Here is an 18691-nt window from a genome sequence, read left to right on the forward strand (position 1 = left end):
ACGACCAAAAAAACTTACCCAAAACACGTAGCAGAGGCTGAAAATGAAATCCAATATCTTTGGCTGAAATTTGCAGGCTGAGAAGACGGAGAGAAAGAGGGGCAGAAGTAGAGGCAAAACTGTTTTTTCAGTTTGCCTCTGCAATGGCTGAAATGAATCTGTTAAAGACAACGACTTTGCGCTACGAATATGTCATTTCATCGCACAAATGACTTAGTCGCGCAAAAGATCAATTCCGTCGAGCAAAATAAAATTGACAGACGCGCAAAGACGAGCCGACATCACATCTTTGCGCGATGAAAATATAATTTCGTCGAACTTATAACTTCGTCGCGCAAAATACCAATACCATCGCGCAAAATCCAATTCAGCGACGCGCAAAGATGTGATGTCGGCATGTCTTTGCGCAACGAATAGCTAATATATGTACCGCAAAGATTCATCGCGCAAATCCCTAGCTTGACACGCACGCAGCGCCGATAGCCACCTTACGCGACTAATACACTATTTCGTTGGGCAAAAATGTGGCGCGAAACAGCTGGACCACTGTTTGCTTTCCCGCGATTTTGTTTGCGCGATGACTATTAGTGTTTGTTGCGCTAAATGCTTTTGGGCGATGAATATTTTGTCGCGCAAGTTTTGCCTCCAAATCGACATTCCCGGGTTTTTTTTTCCTTATCTTTGTGCTACCGTTAAATATTTCGTCGCGCAAAGGATACTTTGCGCGACAAATAATTTAGTCGCGCCCGTTAAACATTATACAATTATTATCCATGGAAGTTTATGCGACGTATTCACTTTTTCGTCGCGCTTAACATCATAGTGTGACGAAAATTTAGTCGTCGCGCAAACTAAAAAATTTAGTAGTGATATGCAGTTTACAGTTTTTGTGCTCTTTTTCCCTTGAATTTGTGATTTGATTATGATCCTCTTGCAGTGAGCTTCTTACTGGTGTTGTTCCATATACTGATCTTCGTGCGGAAGCCCAGGTTAGCCTTTCTCAATTGTATTTTGCTTACTTGTGTTATGATTTACAATGCTGATTTATTGTTTGATTGATGTGTCATATGATATATTCCTGTTGCTAATACACATGTTTATTTTTTGGCTTTCATTATGGTTAAATGCAGAAATAATAATATTGTAGAAATCAAATATCGGTAAGGCGCATTATATGTTCCAGTTGCAAATGTGGCACATTACTTGTGGATGAAAAGTTTCAATCTAGAATTTAGTAGAATTTATAGGAATTTGGTGGAGGTAGAAAGTCTAGGTGTATTGAGTTAAGATTTTTACAAACGACATTTGAGCATAATAACTGTTAATCATTCGTACTAGTATTTGGAATTTAAGTTACTGTATAGTTGAAATTCCATTTAACCATAGTGAGAAGCATTTAAGGACTTCTATTTTCTATTATTTTATTAATCAACTAGTTCAAGTATCTGATATAGAAAACATGCAGTACTTCTATAGAAAAAAATGTTAATAACAGACCTTTGTCTAATTAGCTATTTAGTTATTTAAATACCTTTAAGCCATTTGGCCCTGGTGCCTTTATGTTCTATATATTGACTTCAACACGGAAGAGTATTGCTAACTGCCCAACAATCCATTGCTATGCCTGAAAATTTCTTCCTATCCATTGGTCAAGCCTTTGCTTCTATCCTTCAACATATTTTTGTGTGACAGTCATCCTTTATATTTAGTAAAATTCCTTATCATCTATTGATGGATTCATGTATATGTTCTGACAATACTATTTTCTTGGGTTTCAGAGTGGCATCTTTTGATGGAATTGTGCTTGTTATACAACAGAAATTTTGTAGCTTAATATGAATAGGTTTCTTATTTTAGATTTCACTATTCAAATTTATCACTGTTTAAGATCATGGTAGCTGACTGATGCATAATATTTATGTTGCTGGCAGGCTCACACTGTACTGGAGATGAACTACAGAAGAGGCAACGGTGTCGTTTAGTTAAAGAAGTTAGGTCAGATCTAATCTTCTTCTTCGTGAAAAACTTAGCGCCTAAAGACGCCTTAGTGACCGCCTTGCTTCTCTTTTCGCCGCCTCACTGTCCACCGTCCACTTTTGTCGTCCACAAGGCGACTTGTGAGCAACAAACAAAGGACATGCCGTTTCACGATTAGGCAAAACGACATCGTCCGCTCCCCCCAGTCAAAATATTCTCGACCCAATTTCCTTCACCCTGCAAAATTGAAGAGTTTGGTGGCTTAATGGAGGGTAACAACAAGAAGGGCTACGCGTGGGCAATCTCAGCAGGCCTGAACGCCGCTCTGGCTGCCGTTTCGGCGAAGCTCATCACTCCTCAGGTGCCTTTCCCTTGCACACTTGATGAATTTAAGACCGTTGGATTTACATCGCAAAATCCTGCTCGATTTGTAATTTTTTTGTTTTTTGTTTTTGGGTCAACGAAAGCTTGATTTGTAATTGTTATTGTTTGAACAGATTGTTAGGTATGCATACCATATGGTTTGGTGATATTGTTGAATGCGACAATTTGGGGATGTTATGTGAACAGCCTTAAAGCTCTGTCTTCTCTGCAAGCTACTGTCACAAATTTTGCTGCAAACTTCCTGTCTTCTGGTCTAGCTGGATACCTTTTGTTCCAAGAACCCTTATCTTTTCAGGTAAATCAAAACATTCTGATGATATTGGACCAATTCACACTGATGTATTCATTTTCATATGCTTCTTTCTGAGTTATGACTGTTTGACATTCCTTTGATTATACGAGGCATTGCTTTTGATTTTGAATGTGAAGCATAGAATTTAATAAACGAATGACATTGTTAAATGGTGGAGTGTTTGCACCAAAGATTTTCGTTCCGGTTTCGGAGCACTACAAATGTGATTGCATTTCTGTTGCTGCATGTATATAAATTATAATGATTGTTCATTATAAGAACCTTGAGAAAATGTTTCTTGACTTGTTTCTTTTTCGTATCTGATGATGAGAAGGCTTGTTTGACAGTGGTTTGCAGGTGCCCTGCTCATTGTAGTTGGTTCACTGGTACTTAGTAAGTCAAGTATTGAGAAGAAAGTCCATACCCATTAACATTTCTGCATTTCACTTCACCCTTGTGGTTGAGATATCAGAGAACTCTAGATTTCAATTTCTTTCCTCTTCTGATAAAAGTAAGGAGAAAGAAGAGATTTCTTCAAGAACTGTTTTTACTCCAGAGGCAAACAAAGTCGAAAAAATTGTAGCAGAGGGATCTTCAAGAACTATTTATTTGAAGAGAGAATTTAACATCAATCCTTGATAACTCTAAAAAATACATGAACTTATGCTTTAACCATCAGATCTGCTCAAACATTTGAATGATATACAAATGAAATCCAGTACATGAATTATAATACACTTCAACACTTGGAATTGAAATGGGATTGTTTCTCAAGAATTGATGAGGTTAGAGAGGTGGAATTGCAACTTGTTATTCCAAACTTCAAGAACTCACTCTGTAGAGTCTGTATTCACCTCCTCATCAACTTGTTCCTCATTATATTCTTCAGAAGAGAACTCATCCTCCTCATCAACGTGCTGAAAAGAAGGAAACAATATTAAACTAGAAAAATAATACTCATCAGCTTATACTAAAATCGAAAGTGACAAATGGTGGCATATATACAAAGCTAAAGAGAAGGATGCTACTGATAGAGAAAAGGCATTGAAAGTGTTCATCCAATGCACTAAATGGGACTTAAAACGAGCGTCGAAGTGTTTACAAAATTCAAATTTTAGAAGGCTCTAAATACTCTGCCTAGGCATTTTTTTTTTAACTGAAGAAACTGTAGAACTTCATATTTTGAGATACTTAGATCAGAAACCAGCTAGGAAAAATTGAATTATGCTATCATCAATATTAGTCCCACAAATCCATAAAGAATGCGACCATGCTGACCATTTCTATCGGTATAATTTAACAGTCAATTCCTATATATCATCATATGGAGACGCAAAATATTTTGTTCAACAAGAGAGGGGGTGAAGAGAACGATGTACCACATCAAAATTAGGGTAACCAGGGGTCTCCTTATTTTAATAATCAAAATTAGCACATCAAAATTTGGAGTTGGGTTCCTGACATTCACTCTACATTCTGACATTCACTCTACTTTGCTATGTCGCAATGACAGAACAATTGAATTAAAAAAACCTCAAACGCACATGAAATACATTGTAATTTATTGTCAAATCGAAGCTTAAACAATCTCACACGTAATTTTTTTTTGTTTATATCATTAGAACCGTAATTTGATATTGCTAACTCAGTTTAATTCTTTAATATGGAGTATTTTTTTAGTAAGATTTGCAAACATATATATACTCACCTATGCACTTCTCTGTGTTTCCCTGTATTCAAAAGAAAAGAATGTGTATTATTGAGATGCAATCAGGTTTGAAAAAGAAACACTTTTATTGTTATATTATTGACTAAACACCAGTAAACATTTAGGAGCATACCTCTTTTCGTGAATGTTCCCTATAGTGCTATTGAGGTCCCCCATCCACTCAGACTTTCCCAACTCTGTGTGTACTTGGATTACAGAATGTGTGTTGACAACCTTAGAAGCAAATGTTCTTAAATCTGGACATCTTATAACCGTCAATTCCATCAAAGATGGCAACTTCAAAGTATAAGCTTCAGTAGAGAAACAAATGAGGTTTGGTAGACCTTCAAGCGTCATGGAATTCAGTCGAGGAAATGCAATTTCCTCATCACCACATTCAGTGTCTGCTTTTGCAATAACTTGTTCAATCTTCTCACAAGATCGAACTTTTAAGTCCTTTAAACTAACAAGGAGATTGGCTACAGTTGACAAGAACAAATATCGCAAACTGTCACAGAGGGATACACTTAAGAATGTCAAGTTTCCGAAGCCTGTGATATGTTGTGAACCGCCCGTTTCCCATACGTGCATTAAACTTGGCAATAGGGATAACGACAAGTAACACAACTTATTGAATGCTTGAACATTGTGGGTTTCCACAGTCTCTGGTCCCTTGAGTTGGAAAACAACTTCCAGTGACTCACAAAATAGTACAGAAAGACGTTCTAGATTATCGTAATAATTTGAGTCTTGATCAAGATTTGTTGGTGCAACCTAGAAAATCAAACATCAATTGAGCAACCGTATATAATTTATATAATTTCAATATGGCAATGTCATTGTCATTCTCAATTGTAACTCGAGGGTAGAGGTTCATAGAAATAAATTAATATGCTTACCTCTTGGTTGACCGGACGTGGCAGTATTTGAACAATATTTGTTCCTGAAGTAGGTTTGGTCATTGGGCCACATGAATAAGGTGTACATCCACAAGATCTTGATGAAATACCTTCGTCTTCGTCTTCGTGATGAGCTATTGAATCATTCTCCAACTTTTTTATTTGTGGAATTACTGAAATCAATGTCTTCAGTTTGTCGCATAGATTCACATACATAACTTTGGCGGCTGACCATAAAGAAGTAGAAGCATCAGGACAAAGACTCTCAAGACTCGGAAGCCCATTTAGATAAAAACTATTTAGTTTGGGAAACAAAGTCATTCCCATCTGATCCTCTTTTTCATTTTCATCTGCAGATCTGACTATAGTTTCCATTTTCCAGCATTTCGCTATGTTGAGCTCTTCAAGATTCACAAGTAGCCTGGCAATTGAATGTGGGAACACATATTGGAGATCACAACCCCGTATTATTAAATATTTTAAGTTTTGGAAGCCCTGGAATCCACGCGGAATGTTCTTCCAAAGTTGTTGACACTGAATGTGCAATGAAATCTTCAATTTTCGTAAATGAGAAAATGCTGGAACCATGTGGCCTTTCAGATCAAATAAGACATTGCCATTGTTAAATTGTAGTTCCACTTCTTCAAGATTTTGTAACCATAAAATGCACTTTGATGGAAATACTGCTCTTTCAAAGCTTCTAGAAGATTGATGCTCATCATATGAAGTTCCTACCACATTTTGATCCTGAAGAGATTCATTAATTAATAAATATTTAAAGAAACATATTATAGATCAACTTCAGACATTTTCCTCTCAAAAATGAAATTAATAACAAGCTCAATTATTATTATTTAAATGACTTCATATTAAAATATTAATAAAACCAAATTTTAATTGGAGGACTAGTCAGTTTCTAGATTCTTTATGCTGATACTGTTTAGACAAAACCTCTCCTCTGCTTTGCAGAATAATAATCACATAAAAGCTAGACTTTGTGGTCTCAGGTCAAACTAAATGCTTCCACGTGGCAAGAATTTTCCAGTAAACAATTTGGAGCTTGGCAATTAAGACCGTAATTTTGTTGGTGCTTGAACCGGTAGTTTATAGCATTGATTTCTCGAATACAATCAATTTAGGTAAGGCAGCCCACGTGTTATGTTATTTATTTTTTTGTAAAGGCAAGTAAACTAAATTCCTCATTTATCAGTATGAGAATATTTTTAGTTTTTAGGAAGAAAATGAGTAAATTGTCAAATTTTCCAGGTTAACGGGCCGAGGGCCCACTCCAACAACACCGATACTGTCCCCACTTTACCACATGCACAATCCTCATTTTGTGGGTCACACGTGGAGATCCACACATCGGCAACCACGTGGAGCCATGTAGGGACTCACCCATCGCGCGGGGCCAAACGGGGACCCACCCATCACGTGGCACCTTTGGCCTACGTGGAGCCAAATGGGGACTCACCCATCGCACGGGGCCAAACGGGGACCCACCCATCACGTGGCAAGTACGGGCCCGCAACCTGGCTCTGATACCATGTCAAATTTTCCAGGTTAACGGGCCGAGGGCCCACTCCAACAACACCGATACTGTCCCCACTTTACCACCTGCACAATCCTCAGGTGTGGGATTTTATCACAAAAGGCCTCGGTATTAATTGGAGTGGGGTAATTCTATTTAAAGTACTCTTTCTCCTTCCCTCTCTCCGATGTGGGACACAATTGGTTTCAACATAAATAATAGTCAAACTAAATTCAGACCACAACTAAATTCAGACCACATGGCAAGTAAACCAAAAAAAATAAAATATTGAGGCGCAAACAATTAACAAAACAATTATACTATTCAAGCATCGAAATAATAAGTTATATATGTAACATACCTCATGGTTGGAGTATAACTTGTTGGCTTCGTAGAAACCAACGAATTCATTAGATACCCGGAGTGTCAAATTTGTTAATTTAGGGAAAGCTATGATGTCCGATGCCGTCTCATGTTCCCTCCACTCCTTTGAGACGATTTCTTTCAATTGGGGACACTTGTCAACAAGTAAGCTTTGAAGTTGAACCAAGTTGCTTGCTACTGATAGAGAAAAGGCATATTTTAAAACAGCGCAATCATATAATTCAAGAGATCTTAAGTTGATAAAAGAGCTTTGTGGAAGTTGGTCGTGGCATATTGCTTTTAGCTTGGGCATCCCCTTGAGTTGGATTGATTGGATGCGAGGGAAGGCTGTTTGTTGAGTCCAACTTGCTCCATTTACAAGGTATTCTATCTCAGGGCACCACCGAATTTTTAAAACTTTTAAGTGTCGCAGTCCCTCTTGGTCTAATTCATTGAGGACATACTTTAAATTCTTAATGTCATCCAAGAATAAATCTTCACATTTCTTAAATAAGAGTCGAACAATTTGAATCTCCATGAATTCCGTTGCATCATTTTGAAAAATATCCAACCTATTTTCGAATGCATAACAACAACCATTACTTGTTGATGGACTTCCAACTAACAATCCTCCGTTGGATATGTGGAATCTTATTGTTGTCTGGATTGTCAAGTAAAAGTCTTTTGGAAAGAAGTTGAAATTAGGTATATCTATGACTAAAACCTTCAAATGATTAGACAAAGACATCACCTCAACAAGGCTTGCCATCCTCTTATCTTCGCTTTCTGATCGTTCCCACTGGCGAAAACTATTTTCCATGTACAACTCTTCAAGACTAGATAAGCTCGATAAGAGACCATGTGGAATCTTCACAAGTTGACGACAATTCGTGATATCTAACAACCTTAAATGTTTAAGAAGTCCAATTTCCCTCGGCAACTCTGAGATGTTAATGCATTGACGAAAGCTGAGGATCTCTAAATTTTCCAATCTTCCAATAACATCAGATATATCTGTTAAATAACGACAACCATTTAGGGACAAGGTTCGAAGGCTCTTCAGTACTCCTAGTGAACTTGGCAAGGCTGATATCCCACCCATGTCTGCCAATGCTAAAACCTTCAGCTCTTTCATCCCTTTACACATGATGTCCATGCTATTTTCCGAATAACAGTCGCCTTCTAAGTGTAGAAGCTCAAGTTTTGGACACTCCAGACCAACTGGGATCTCATCAATATTAATTGGTATCAGTGAGATTGTTGTGTAATGGTCGTATACCTTTGGCCACCCTTTCTTTTCAGCATCACATCTTATTAGAAATCTATGTGGATCTCTTGAGGCAATTTGTACGGCAACATCACGAACTATGTCATGCATCTTGGTATGGTCTTTCAATTTGCTATCTAGCAACAAAAACCTTCTTTGAAGTTTGTCAACCAAAGAATGCACTCTATTTCTTGCTTCTTCCACCGAATCAGTGTTACTAAAATACCCTCGACCCCACCCATATCTAACCAAATACTCAATTGGAATATCATAATCTTCAGGAAATAAACAACAAAGCAAAAGGCATGACTTCGCTTCATCACTCTCCAATCTATCAAAACTCCATCGTATGTTTGAATAAACTCTGTCATTCATCGAAGGGATGCTTCCAGGAGCTGAACTTTGTAGCTGCTTGAGGGCATCAACCCATTCATGCTTCCTCTTATTTTCTAGTGCTTTCGCAACAGTTAAAATAGCAATAGGTAAACCTGCACACTCATTCGTGACTCGTTTTGCTAAATCAGGATAGTCCAAGGGTTCACCTACCATTTCACGGAAGAGTTCCCATGATTCTTCTGCTGTTAAAACTGGGAGTCTAAAAATTTCTTGACTTCCCATTGCTTTGCACACGTCCTCGTTTCGTGAGGTCAACAAAACTTTGCACCCTTTATGAGTAAGTCCAGAAGGAAGTCCTATAGCCTCAAAATCGAGCTCTGTCCACACATCATCTAATACAATTAGGATCCTATTTTTTTCCTTGAGTTTTATGTAGAGCCTTCGCGCTCTTCCAATTTCGGTATTCTCCTCATATTTAAACCCCAGCTCCTCTGCAATTTCTGATTGAATCTTCTGAGTGTTTGGGCTTTGGGACACAACTGCCATCACAATATTATCGAATACTTTCAATCCTTCCAATCTTTTGATGATTTCTTTCACCATTGTGGTTTTACCCACACCCCCCATACCACAAATCCCAATCATTCTAACTTCTTCATTCTTCAAAACCTCTATCACCCTATTCACACATGTCATTCTGGATTTAAAATCCTTAAAACCTTCTTTGAATGCTGACGATATCATCGGTAGAGGTGCAGGATGGGCAACATTATTATTGAATGTTCTTTCTTTTTGGAGATGAAGAACATCTTGTGTAATCTTAGTGGCTTTCCTACTCATGTTCCACCGATACAAGCATCGCCTTTTCATGTTGACTTCTTCCTCAAAATGCGACACTTTCTGAATCAACTCGTTAACACTTGTTAGCCAACTTTGAACATCAGAGTTGATAACTTCACCATTCCTTTTGGCAGCATTAACCAATTCTTGCACCCCATCTTTCTTCTCAAAAAGCTTTTCAAGTTGATTCTTTAGATCTTTCATGTTGGTATCATAGTAAATCAAATAGCCAAATTCTTTCCCTATTGGTGTCACCAAGGACTCTGCAATTTTGGACGCAATTGAAATAACAATATCCATTTCCTTGTGAGATCAAAGACACATAGATGAAATGCTCTATATCTTGTCTCCCAATCTGTACAAAGTCCAATGAAAAATAGATCAATATAAAAATAGGGTTGGCTGTTTTTGGCAAAATTTTATATTGCATATATTTTATATTTATTTGAACACTTTGTACGATTTTACCACTATCAATGAAATTTTTGTTGCCTTAAGTGTGACATCTTTTGTACTTAAAAAAAATGAAAAGCCATCTGACAGTTGCTTACTTTCACGCCTTTCCGAAGATTATGTTTTCTTTAAAGGGATTAAGGTTTTGATTATGTAAAAATTAAAAGGATATTCACTATTATACCCAATATAGGAGCACAAATTATTTATAAAAAAACCCTATATGAAATGGATTTTAGAAACACACCCAAAGTCCATTTACAACATAACAAAAAAGCTTTTAACTTCTTTTAAATTACAAAATTGCCATTGATTTTTTAAAACAAACTCAACCCCAAAACCTCATAAAAAAAAGCCCAAAACACTCAATAGGGCATCAAAGTAATTTAATAATCAAAATTATATTCAATAGGGTCAGCTGTCATTTTTTGGGTTTGTTTATAGAAATTAAATGGTGTAGGGTTTATCTATATTATTAATGCTAAGAATGGGTATATGACTAAATATCTCAAAATTAAATACATAGGTTGATTATAGTACGCCTTTTTTTTACTACGCCTTTTTTTGTTATTAGCTGGCCAAAAGGAATAAGTCTTACTAAGATTTAGTTGAATTTCTAGTTTTATTGGTTTTTAATTTCCTTTGCCAATTAGGTTTTCTTAAGAAACCAAGGGATAAGATTGCTGGGCTGCTTTACTCTAGTATAAATAGACTATTAAGAGACTCATGTACTCAATCTTTTATGCATATAATTCCAGACTTTAGTCGCTACAGTTTCTTTTAGGATATTTGACCTAGAACTCAATTATCTTCATTCTAACTTCTATTCAATAGCTTTATCATTTTATTATAAGTATTTTGGGACTGTTTGGTTCACTAGACAACAACTTATAGACGTTACTCTGCATCAAATTGGTACCAGAGGCTAGGAAAATCCTTCCTCCACACCATGATTGGTCATGGTAGAGGTTGTGGACAAGGGAACTAAGCCCAACACAGATAGATGACTGAGATGCAAAGTATAATGGAAGATAGGTCGAGAGCGTGCAAGCCCTCCAAAGACAGAAATTCACAGATGCCTATATGGAGATTCTGGAATGCAACCATGGTGATGGTGATCGAGGTGGATTGGAAGAGCAGTTGGTTCGTGCATTGGGTTTGAATGGTGGAGGAATTAAAATTGAAGTTGCTGATTTTTATGGAAATATGCATGCATAAGATTATTTAGATTCAGAGGCAAGTCTAGAGAATGGAAACCTTTGGTAGAAGTGTAAGACATTACATTGTAATAAACCATATTAGAATGGTCTTCTAATCACATAAGCAGTTGCAGTTTAGTATTAATCAAGAAACAGAACTCGAGAATATCTGCAGTTCTAGTTTAAAGTACAGTTTAATTAGAAAACTAGAGCTTTGAGGATTCCTAATCCTACATGGATTAAAACATTCTAGCCTAGTGCAATCAAGATTTGTTTAAGTGTTCTTCTATGGGCAAAATACTTAAGCAATGCATAAATATAGAGGTCCCTTCCGTAGTAGTTAAGGCACACTCATATTGATATTTCACCCCATCTAGAGAAAGTTAAAGGATTTCATAGGAGAAGAATATTTCTCTACCTTCACCATAGCCATGTTTGACCAAAGTTAGTGTTAGGTTATTCTGGGGAGAAGCATTGAAAATGGAAAATTATATATTGAATAGAGTACCTACTAAACGTGTAAACGCTATCACTTATGAAGTTTGGGTTAAAAGAAAACCAAGTTTGAATTACCTCAGAGTGTGGGGCTATAAAGTTGAAGAAAAATCATACAATCCTATGGAAAAGAAGTTGGATTCAAGAACAGTAAGTGGCTATTTTGTTGGCTATCCAGAAAGAACTAAAGGCTATAGATTTTACTGCCCTCAAAATACGACTAGATTTGTAGAAACTCAAAGAGCAGTGTTTATAGAATCTAAAAATGAGGCAACAGAAGAAGAAAATTTCAATTTTGATGAAGTTATAATAGAAAATGGAGATACAGTGAATTCTAATGCAGATAACAGAATTTTGAATTCTGGCATTACCTAGATTTGACTTGAGTAGCACGCAATCTGTATAGGAAGATGAAATCGTTGGAGATCCATTGATACTTGAACGAGAAACTCAAGAACAGCAAGTTCTGCCACCAGAAAACACAAATGAAAATCAACCAGCAGAACAAAACCATGAACAAATGGACATAGAGTTGACAAGATCTCAAAGACGAAGGAAAAGAGCACTACCTGATGACTACTATGTATATTTACAAGAATCTGAGCATGATGTGAATGCAATTGAAGATCCCATGAACTATATGCAAGCAATGTCCAATGAGAAAAGTGAAAATTGGTAGGGAGCTATGAAATCATAATTAACTCTATGGAGAAAGATGGTGTGTGGGAACTAGTGAACCTGCCACAAAATTGCAAACCTATAGGCTGCAAATGGGTTTTCAAAACTAAGACAAACCCTAAGGGGCAAATTGATGGATATAAGGAAAGAATAGTTGGCAAAGGATACATACGGCAAGAAGGGATAGATTACAATGAAATCTATTCACCAGTTTCAACTAAAGACTCATTTAGAGTAATCATGGCATTGGTAGCAAATTCCGATTTACACTTACATCGAATAGATGTAAAGACTGCATTCTTGACTGGAAATCTAGAAGAGGGAATATATATGAAACAACTAGAAGGTTTCATTCAAGAGAAGGGAGAAAATCTAGTATGTAAACTGTGTAAATCGATTTATGGTCTTAAGCAAGCTTCTAGATAGTGGTATATCAAATTTGATGAATTTGTTAAGCAATATGGTTTTTTACAGAAAATTCATTGGATGAACGCAATTACATGAAGAAGAATGGGAGGAATTTCATCATATTGGTATTATATGTGGATGACATCTTATTGGCATGCACAAATTTATCAATGTTACATAACTGTAAAGAATTCCTGTCTAAACATTTTACAATGAAAGATCTTGGTGAAGCACCCTATGTTTTGGGAATTGAAATTAGCAGGAATCGAAAGAAATGGGTTCTTGGATTATCACAGAAGAATTATATAGAAAAGGTACTGCAGAGATTCAATATGCAAGGATGTGATGGAACTAATATGCCCATTTTAAAAGCAAACAATTTGAGCAAGGAACAGGCACTAAGGACTGAATAAGAGAAAATTTAGATGAATGACAAACCTTATGCCTCCTTAGTAGGCAGTCTTATGTATGCACAAGTCTGGTTCGGCTCGGATTCCAAAGTGGAATTTGGTTCGGGTCCTGTCAAGTGTGCTAGGTAGATTTCAATCTAATCTTGGACAAGATCATTGGATTGCAGGCAAGAAAGTGTTGAGATATTTACAGAGAACCAAAGATTACAAATTGGTTTTAAGAAGAAGCAATAATTTGAAATTAGAAGGTTTTGCAGATGCTGATTTTGTAGGTTATAAGGATGATCTCATATCAACATCACGGTATGTGTTCATATTTGCATGTGCTGCTGTATCATGGAGAAGTATCAAGCAACCTCTCACAATTGCATCTACAATGTTAGCATAATTCTTCGCCTCTTATGAGGCTATTTCTCAAGCTATGTGGTTAAAGAATTTTATCACTAGATTTAGTGTAGTTAAGTCTATACATAGACCCATACAACTATGGAATGACAACAGTGCAACAATTTTGTTTGCAAAGGGAAACAAAAGGACAAAGGCTTCAAGAATTCTGGATGTTAAGTTTATTAAAGTTAAAGAAAAGATAAGAGATGGGTACACTGGTTCGGAACACATCAATACAACATATATGATTGCAGATCCTCTTACTAAAGGGCTGCCAATTGCAATTTTTCATATTCATGTTCAAAGTATGGGATTGACAGAAAATATGAGTGGCTAAATTAGTGAGAGTTTCAGTGGGAGTGTTTCTATTTTAACTAGAGTTTTATCATTTATATTTTGATTAACTAGTAAAGGTTTCGATGGATATTCAAAAAGTTTGAGGATTCATAAAGTGGAATTTTGTTGAGTTATTTTACTGCTTAGTCTATTTTGTTTATGTTTGATACTTGAATATACATATAAGGCAGTAAAGCTAGCAATTGAGGTAGCTGCGATGGTACAGTATATTCATGGCATTTGTTCAATTTTAACTAGACATTGGCAGTCATTTAGGGGACTATGAATGAGCATGACATATCTATTAGCACAGATAGTTTAGTCATGAACATTCAAAAGTTTTAATCTTGATCAAAGCCTTATGTGGTTTTGAAGAATCTCAAATGTAATTATAGGAACCTTGAAATAACATATGTTCAAGTAGTTTCAATAGTTCTTTGTTGTTCTTCATTGACAGTGGCTTAGTAGGGATTGCTCAGTTATGTTTCACAAGGCCTTAAAGTGTGTAATGCAATTAACTGTTGTGATTATTTGACCAAGTGGGAGACTGTGAGACATTACATTGTCTTAAACCATATTGGAATGGTCTTCTAATCACATAAGGAGTTGCAGTTTAGTATTAATCAAGAAACAAAACTCGAGCATATCTGCAGTTCTAGTTTAAAGTGCAGTTTAATTAGAAAACTAGATATTTGAGGATTCCTAGTCCTACATGGATTAAAACATTCTATCCTAGTGCAATAAGGATTTGTTTAAGTGTTCTTCGATGGGCAAAATACTTAAGCAATGCATATATATAGAGGTCCATTCTCTAGCAATCAAGACACACTCATATTGATATCTCACCCCATCTAGAGAAAGTTAAAGGACTGCATAGGAAAAGAAGATTACTATACCTTCACCACAACCATGTCTGACAAAGGTTAGTGTTTAAGTTCAAAGACAATAAATAATTTACAAGAAGATCATAAGGTGTTTTTTTTAAAGCTTAAATTGAAGAGCACCGCTCTTCAATTGTGGAAGAGAGGTGAAGAGCAACGTGCTTGAAAAGGGAAGTAGAAGATCAACACATGTGAAAGCAAAGTTACGAAAGAAGTTTTTAACGGCTAATTACACTATGGAGTTATATGAAAGGTTTCATAGCTTAAAACAACGAGATAAGTTCGTTGAAGAATATAAATCCGAGTTTGGTAATCTCTCAATTCGAGTTGGTTTGAAAGATAGTAATCAAAAGATGACACATGTCGTTATCTTTCAGGTTTGAATAAGACTATTAGCAATGACATGGGGGCGGGTGTGGTCCATTTGTTCAACCTAGAAGATGCTCGACAACATGCGTTAATGGAAGAAAAAAAGGTATCATGTTGTGGCGGTAGGCAATAATATGGGTTGGCAAAGAATACAGTTGCTCTTTATAGTGTCCAAAGTGATCACGAAACCAATCCAAGTACCAAAATAAGGTGTAGGAAGTTGGTGGGTACTGATAAGAGTGAAAAATGGGAGAAAATAGCACAATTTTATCCTCAAAACAATGCTGGTGTCAAAAATTCCAAGGCTGGGAGTACTTCACAAGTTTGATATTTCAATTGTGGAGAGGCAGGGCTTTTATCTTACACTTGCCCACAAAGAAGAGTAAACTTGGCAGAGGTTAAAGGTGATAAGATCAATTTTTAAAACCCACTTATGATGTTTAAGGCAATGAAGAGGAAGTTAGTGATCTTTTAACGGTTGGAGGAGAATCTTTGGTGGTAAGGCAGGTGATGACAACTCCAAAAATTGAGGGTCTTTAGCATCCACCTAATGTATATTCTGAACCGCCTTTGTCGTAGAAATGTGTGCAATGTGATTCTTGATGAAGGAAGTAGTGAAAATGTTATCTTGAAGGAGGCAATAAAAAAACTAAAGTTACCAATTGAGAAGCATCCTAATCCTTACAAGGTTGCATGATTTCGAAAAGGAAACGAGATACCAGTCACTTCAATATGTTTGGTAAGTTCACTATGGGTAATACTATTAGGGATGAAGATTGGTGTGATGTTGTCACATGGATGCATGTCATATCCTATTAGGAATACCATGGTTGTTGGACAAAGATATGAAGCATTCTACTAAAGCTAACACTTATTCATTATATAAGGATGGGAGAAAGTGGACTTTGCAGCCGTGTGAAGAAGGATTCTGCAATGCTCCCAAAGATGCCAAGGTTAATGGTCATTTGAGAGCCCATTAGTTGGAATTTGAGAGCAAGGAGGTGGGACCTATGTATTCAATTGTTGCTAAGAAGGATGTTGAGGGAACTTCGAATAAATTGGAAGATGACAATCTCCTAAATTTAGATAACCCTCCTGTGTTTGACTATTGTTTGGAAGAAGATTGTGAAGTTTGTTTGAGAGTTGGGAAAGCTTTTGACAGGGTATTTGGTGAGACTAAATAAGTTGAATTTAGTGTTATCTTTAAGGTAGGGGACCAAAGGGGAAGTTGGATTTGAACTTTTGAAGCAACACAATCAACACGCGTTTGAAGGAAAGCTGATTCAAGAAATTCGTGAGGAATTGTTGGCGGTGAGATGAATTCCTTAGAAGGAGATACTTCTGAGTATGTTGATTTTCTTGGGGTTGATTCTTTTAATTTACAGACTGCTAAGAACTTCGTTGACCTTCTCAACCCTTTGGCTTTTTGGATTGAAACGTTTTTGGGCTGAGAGATTGGTTGCAGAAGATAACTGGTACTGTTCCAGAAAGGATCAAATATTCTAAATATCTATCTATTTGGAATGGGAAGGTTCAATGTCACGGCCAGAGTTCTATGGACAACTTATCTAAGCGGAGGTTATCTTTGGGAATTTTTCACCAAAAGATTGGAATTCGAGGAAAAATTCTTCCCAACCTAGTCGAGTTGATGAAGGAGCGTCTTTTAGACTTTCCTAATCTAAGTGGGCTCACCATCCAACAAGGCTAAGTTTTAGCTATATTAAATTAATAAGTTATTTTGTTAATCATTTTCCTGTTCTTAGTAGGATTTGGTTTAATTTTCTTTGTCAATTAGATTTTCTTAATAAACCATGGATAGGAATGCTAGGCTGCTTTACTCGTGTAAATAGGCTATTTAGAGACTCTTGTATTTAATTTTTTTTATGAATATAATTCCAAACTTTAGCCTATAGAGTCGCTTTTGGGATTTTTGACCTCTAGAACTCAATTATCTTCGTTCCAACTTCTATTAGCTTTATCTTTCTATGCTATGTATTTTGGGACTGTTTGGGATGCTGGACAACAACTTGTTGCCGCTTCGCTGTATCAGAAGTGATGATTTGATATGATGTTGATTGGTGTATCTTTTCATGATATTTTCTTGAGTGTGTGTAAAACAACATTGCTTGACTGACACATTACGTAATCTATTCTCTGAGCGGTGGTTTGATCATCCCTCACCCTTTTAATTTTTTTTCCTAGATGAATTAGTGATAGAGTCAATGACTAAACCAGTTAAGGTTGAATTATATGAGAATGATAAATCTTTATTTATTTCTGGTACTTTTGTAAGATTTTGGAGTTATTTTATAAGAGAAATTTATTCTGATCCATAATTTAAGCCCTTTTAATTTATCTTCTATTTATGAGACACTCGGCTCTAGATTTCTATGTAAGGGGGAAGTTCATACCCTTGGCTGAACTTGGGATATTTTTTTCACCCCACTTGGGAAAGCATTTAATGCAAAATTTTGGGACTAATCTACCCCTGCTATAATTTGCAAATACCACTCTTTACCCTTAAAAAAAATATTTATATTTCTTCTTTTACTTGTTTATTTTGTTTTAACCTAGGTACGTTTTTTTATTTCTTTTCTTAAATCATGATGATCTTTTGAATTTAGATCATGAATATTGATATGGAATTTTAGATAACGGATGATGCTACAATTGGCTTAAACAGGAAGTTGCAACGTTTTTATATATGATTGTAATCTTTTTCTTTTGTGCTTTTGTTTTCATGGGTGTGCTTTCTTTGTGGGCTCTTTTGACTTGTTGCTGGCTGTATATGAATTGCACATACACAAGAGGTTGGGGATGCTCTTTTGACTTGTTGCTTGCTTTATATGAATTGCACATATACAAGAGTAAGGCAATTCAATGTTCTATCAATGTTTGTTTTTTGGTCATTGGAGTTTTGCTGCTAAGGTTTCCTTGGATTGAATCTTTATTTTTTTCTTCCAGGTATTGTAAGAGAAAAAATTTGTTTAAAGTTTTAATAATTTTTACTAAAAAATTCAAGGGTATTGTTGGAAAACTGAACATTTTGTCATTCCTAATACTACACCTTATTTCAGTTTTTCACATGAAATTCTTAGGTACGAAGACAATGAAAAATATATATTTCACGAGATCGATATACCATTTGCATCTATATACATATATCAAATTATCTCAGTTGTGTGTGTGTGTTTTTTTCAATGGATCAGAGTAAAACCAACAGCCATATAGTGCAAAGACAGAAAGTTTCCAAGATGTACGTACCTCTAATATTCTTTGTATAAGTGTAAGTTTCTCCACCAACTGTTATGAGACGTAACTTTGAATGAAAAATCACAAGGATGAGGCAATCAAGGAGAAGACGATACAAACAATTGAATTATGAGAAATATGAAAGCAATGCATAAGCAGAGAACTGAAATGGAAAAGCCACTGTGAGTTTTCGCACGCTATAAAAAGACAAGGGAAAGATAACGAA

The 18691-nt window shown here is 36.0% G+C and overlaps 3 protein-coding genes across 3 annotated transcripts in view; 2 read left to right on the forward strand and 1 right to left on the reverse strand.

Moving 5' to 3' along the window:
* Positions 1–1982, forward strand: part of LOC148293106 (protein kinase and PP2C-like domain-containing protein) — a 38561-nt gene extending 36579 nt beyond the window's left edge. Inside the window, exons 3-4 of the mRNA XM_088244590.1 lie at positions 938–989; positions 1932–1982. Coding sequence (XP_088100716.1) covers positions 938–989; positions 1932–1982 — 103 coding nt within the window. The remainder of the gene's footprint in view (positions 1–937; positions 990–1931) is intronic.
* LOC110751831 (uncharacterized) lies at positions 1720–3252 on the forward strand. Its single transcript, XM_088244080.1, has 4 exons — positions 1720–1843; positions 1932–2338; positions 2483–2656; positions 3001–3252. Exons 2-4 carry the CDS (start codon positions 2243–2245, stop codon positions 3082–3084), a joined length of 354 nt encoding a protein of 117 aa, XP_088100206.1. The 5' UTR covers positions 1720–1843; positions 1932–2242; the 3' UTR covers positions 3085–3252.
* Positions 3168–18615, reverse strand: LOC110751415 (putative disease resistance protein At1g51480). The gene is made up of 8 exons (XM_088244073.1): positions 18478–18615; positions 13269–13349; positions 12116–12210; positions 7153–9952; positions 5261–6007; positions 4495–5135; positions 4362–4383; positions 3168–3570 (listed from the first exon to the last, which is right to left on the reverse strand). The coding sequence occupies exons 4-7, from the start codon at positions 9895–9897 to the stop codon at positions 4362–4364; spliced, it is 4155 nt and encodes a 1384-aa protein (XP_088100199.1). The 5' UTR covers positions 9898–9952; positions 12116–12210; positions 13269–13349; positions 18478–18615; the 3' UTR covers positions 3168–3570.
* Positions 18616–18691: the final 76 nt, after the last annotated feature.

The sequence above is a fragment of the Prunus avium genome, chromosome 7 (assembly GCF_965620075.1).
Source record: "Prunus avium chromosome 7, drPruAviu1.hap1.1, whole genome shotgun sequence".
Lineage (NCBI taxonomy): Eukaryota > Viridiplantae > Streptophyta > Magnoliopsida > Rosales > Rosaceae > Prunus > Prunus avium.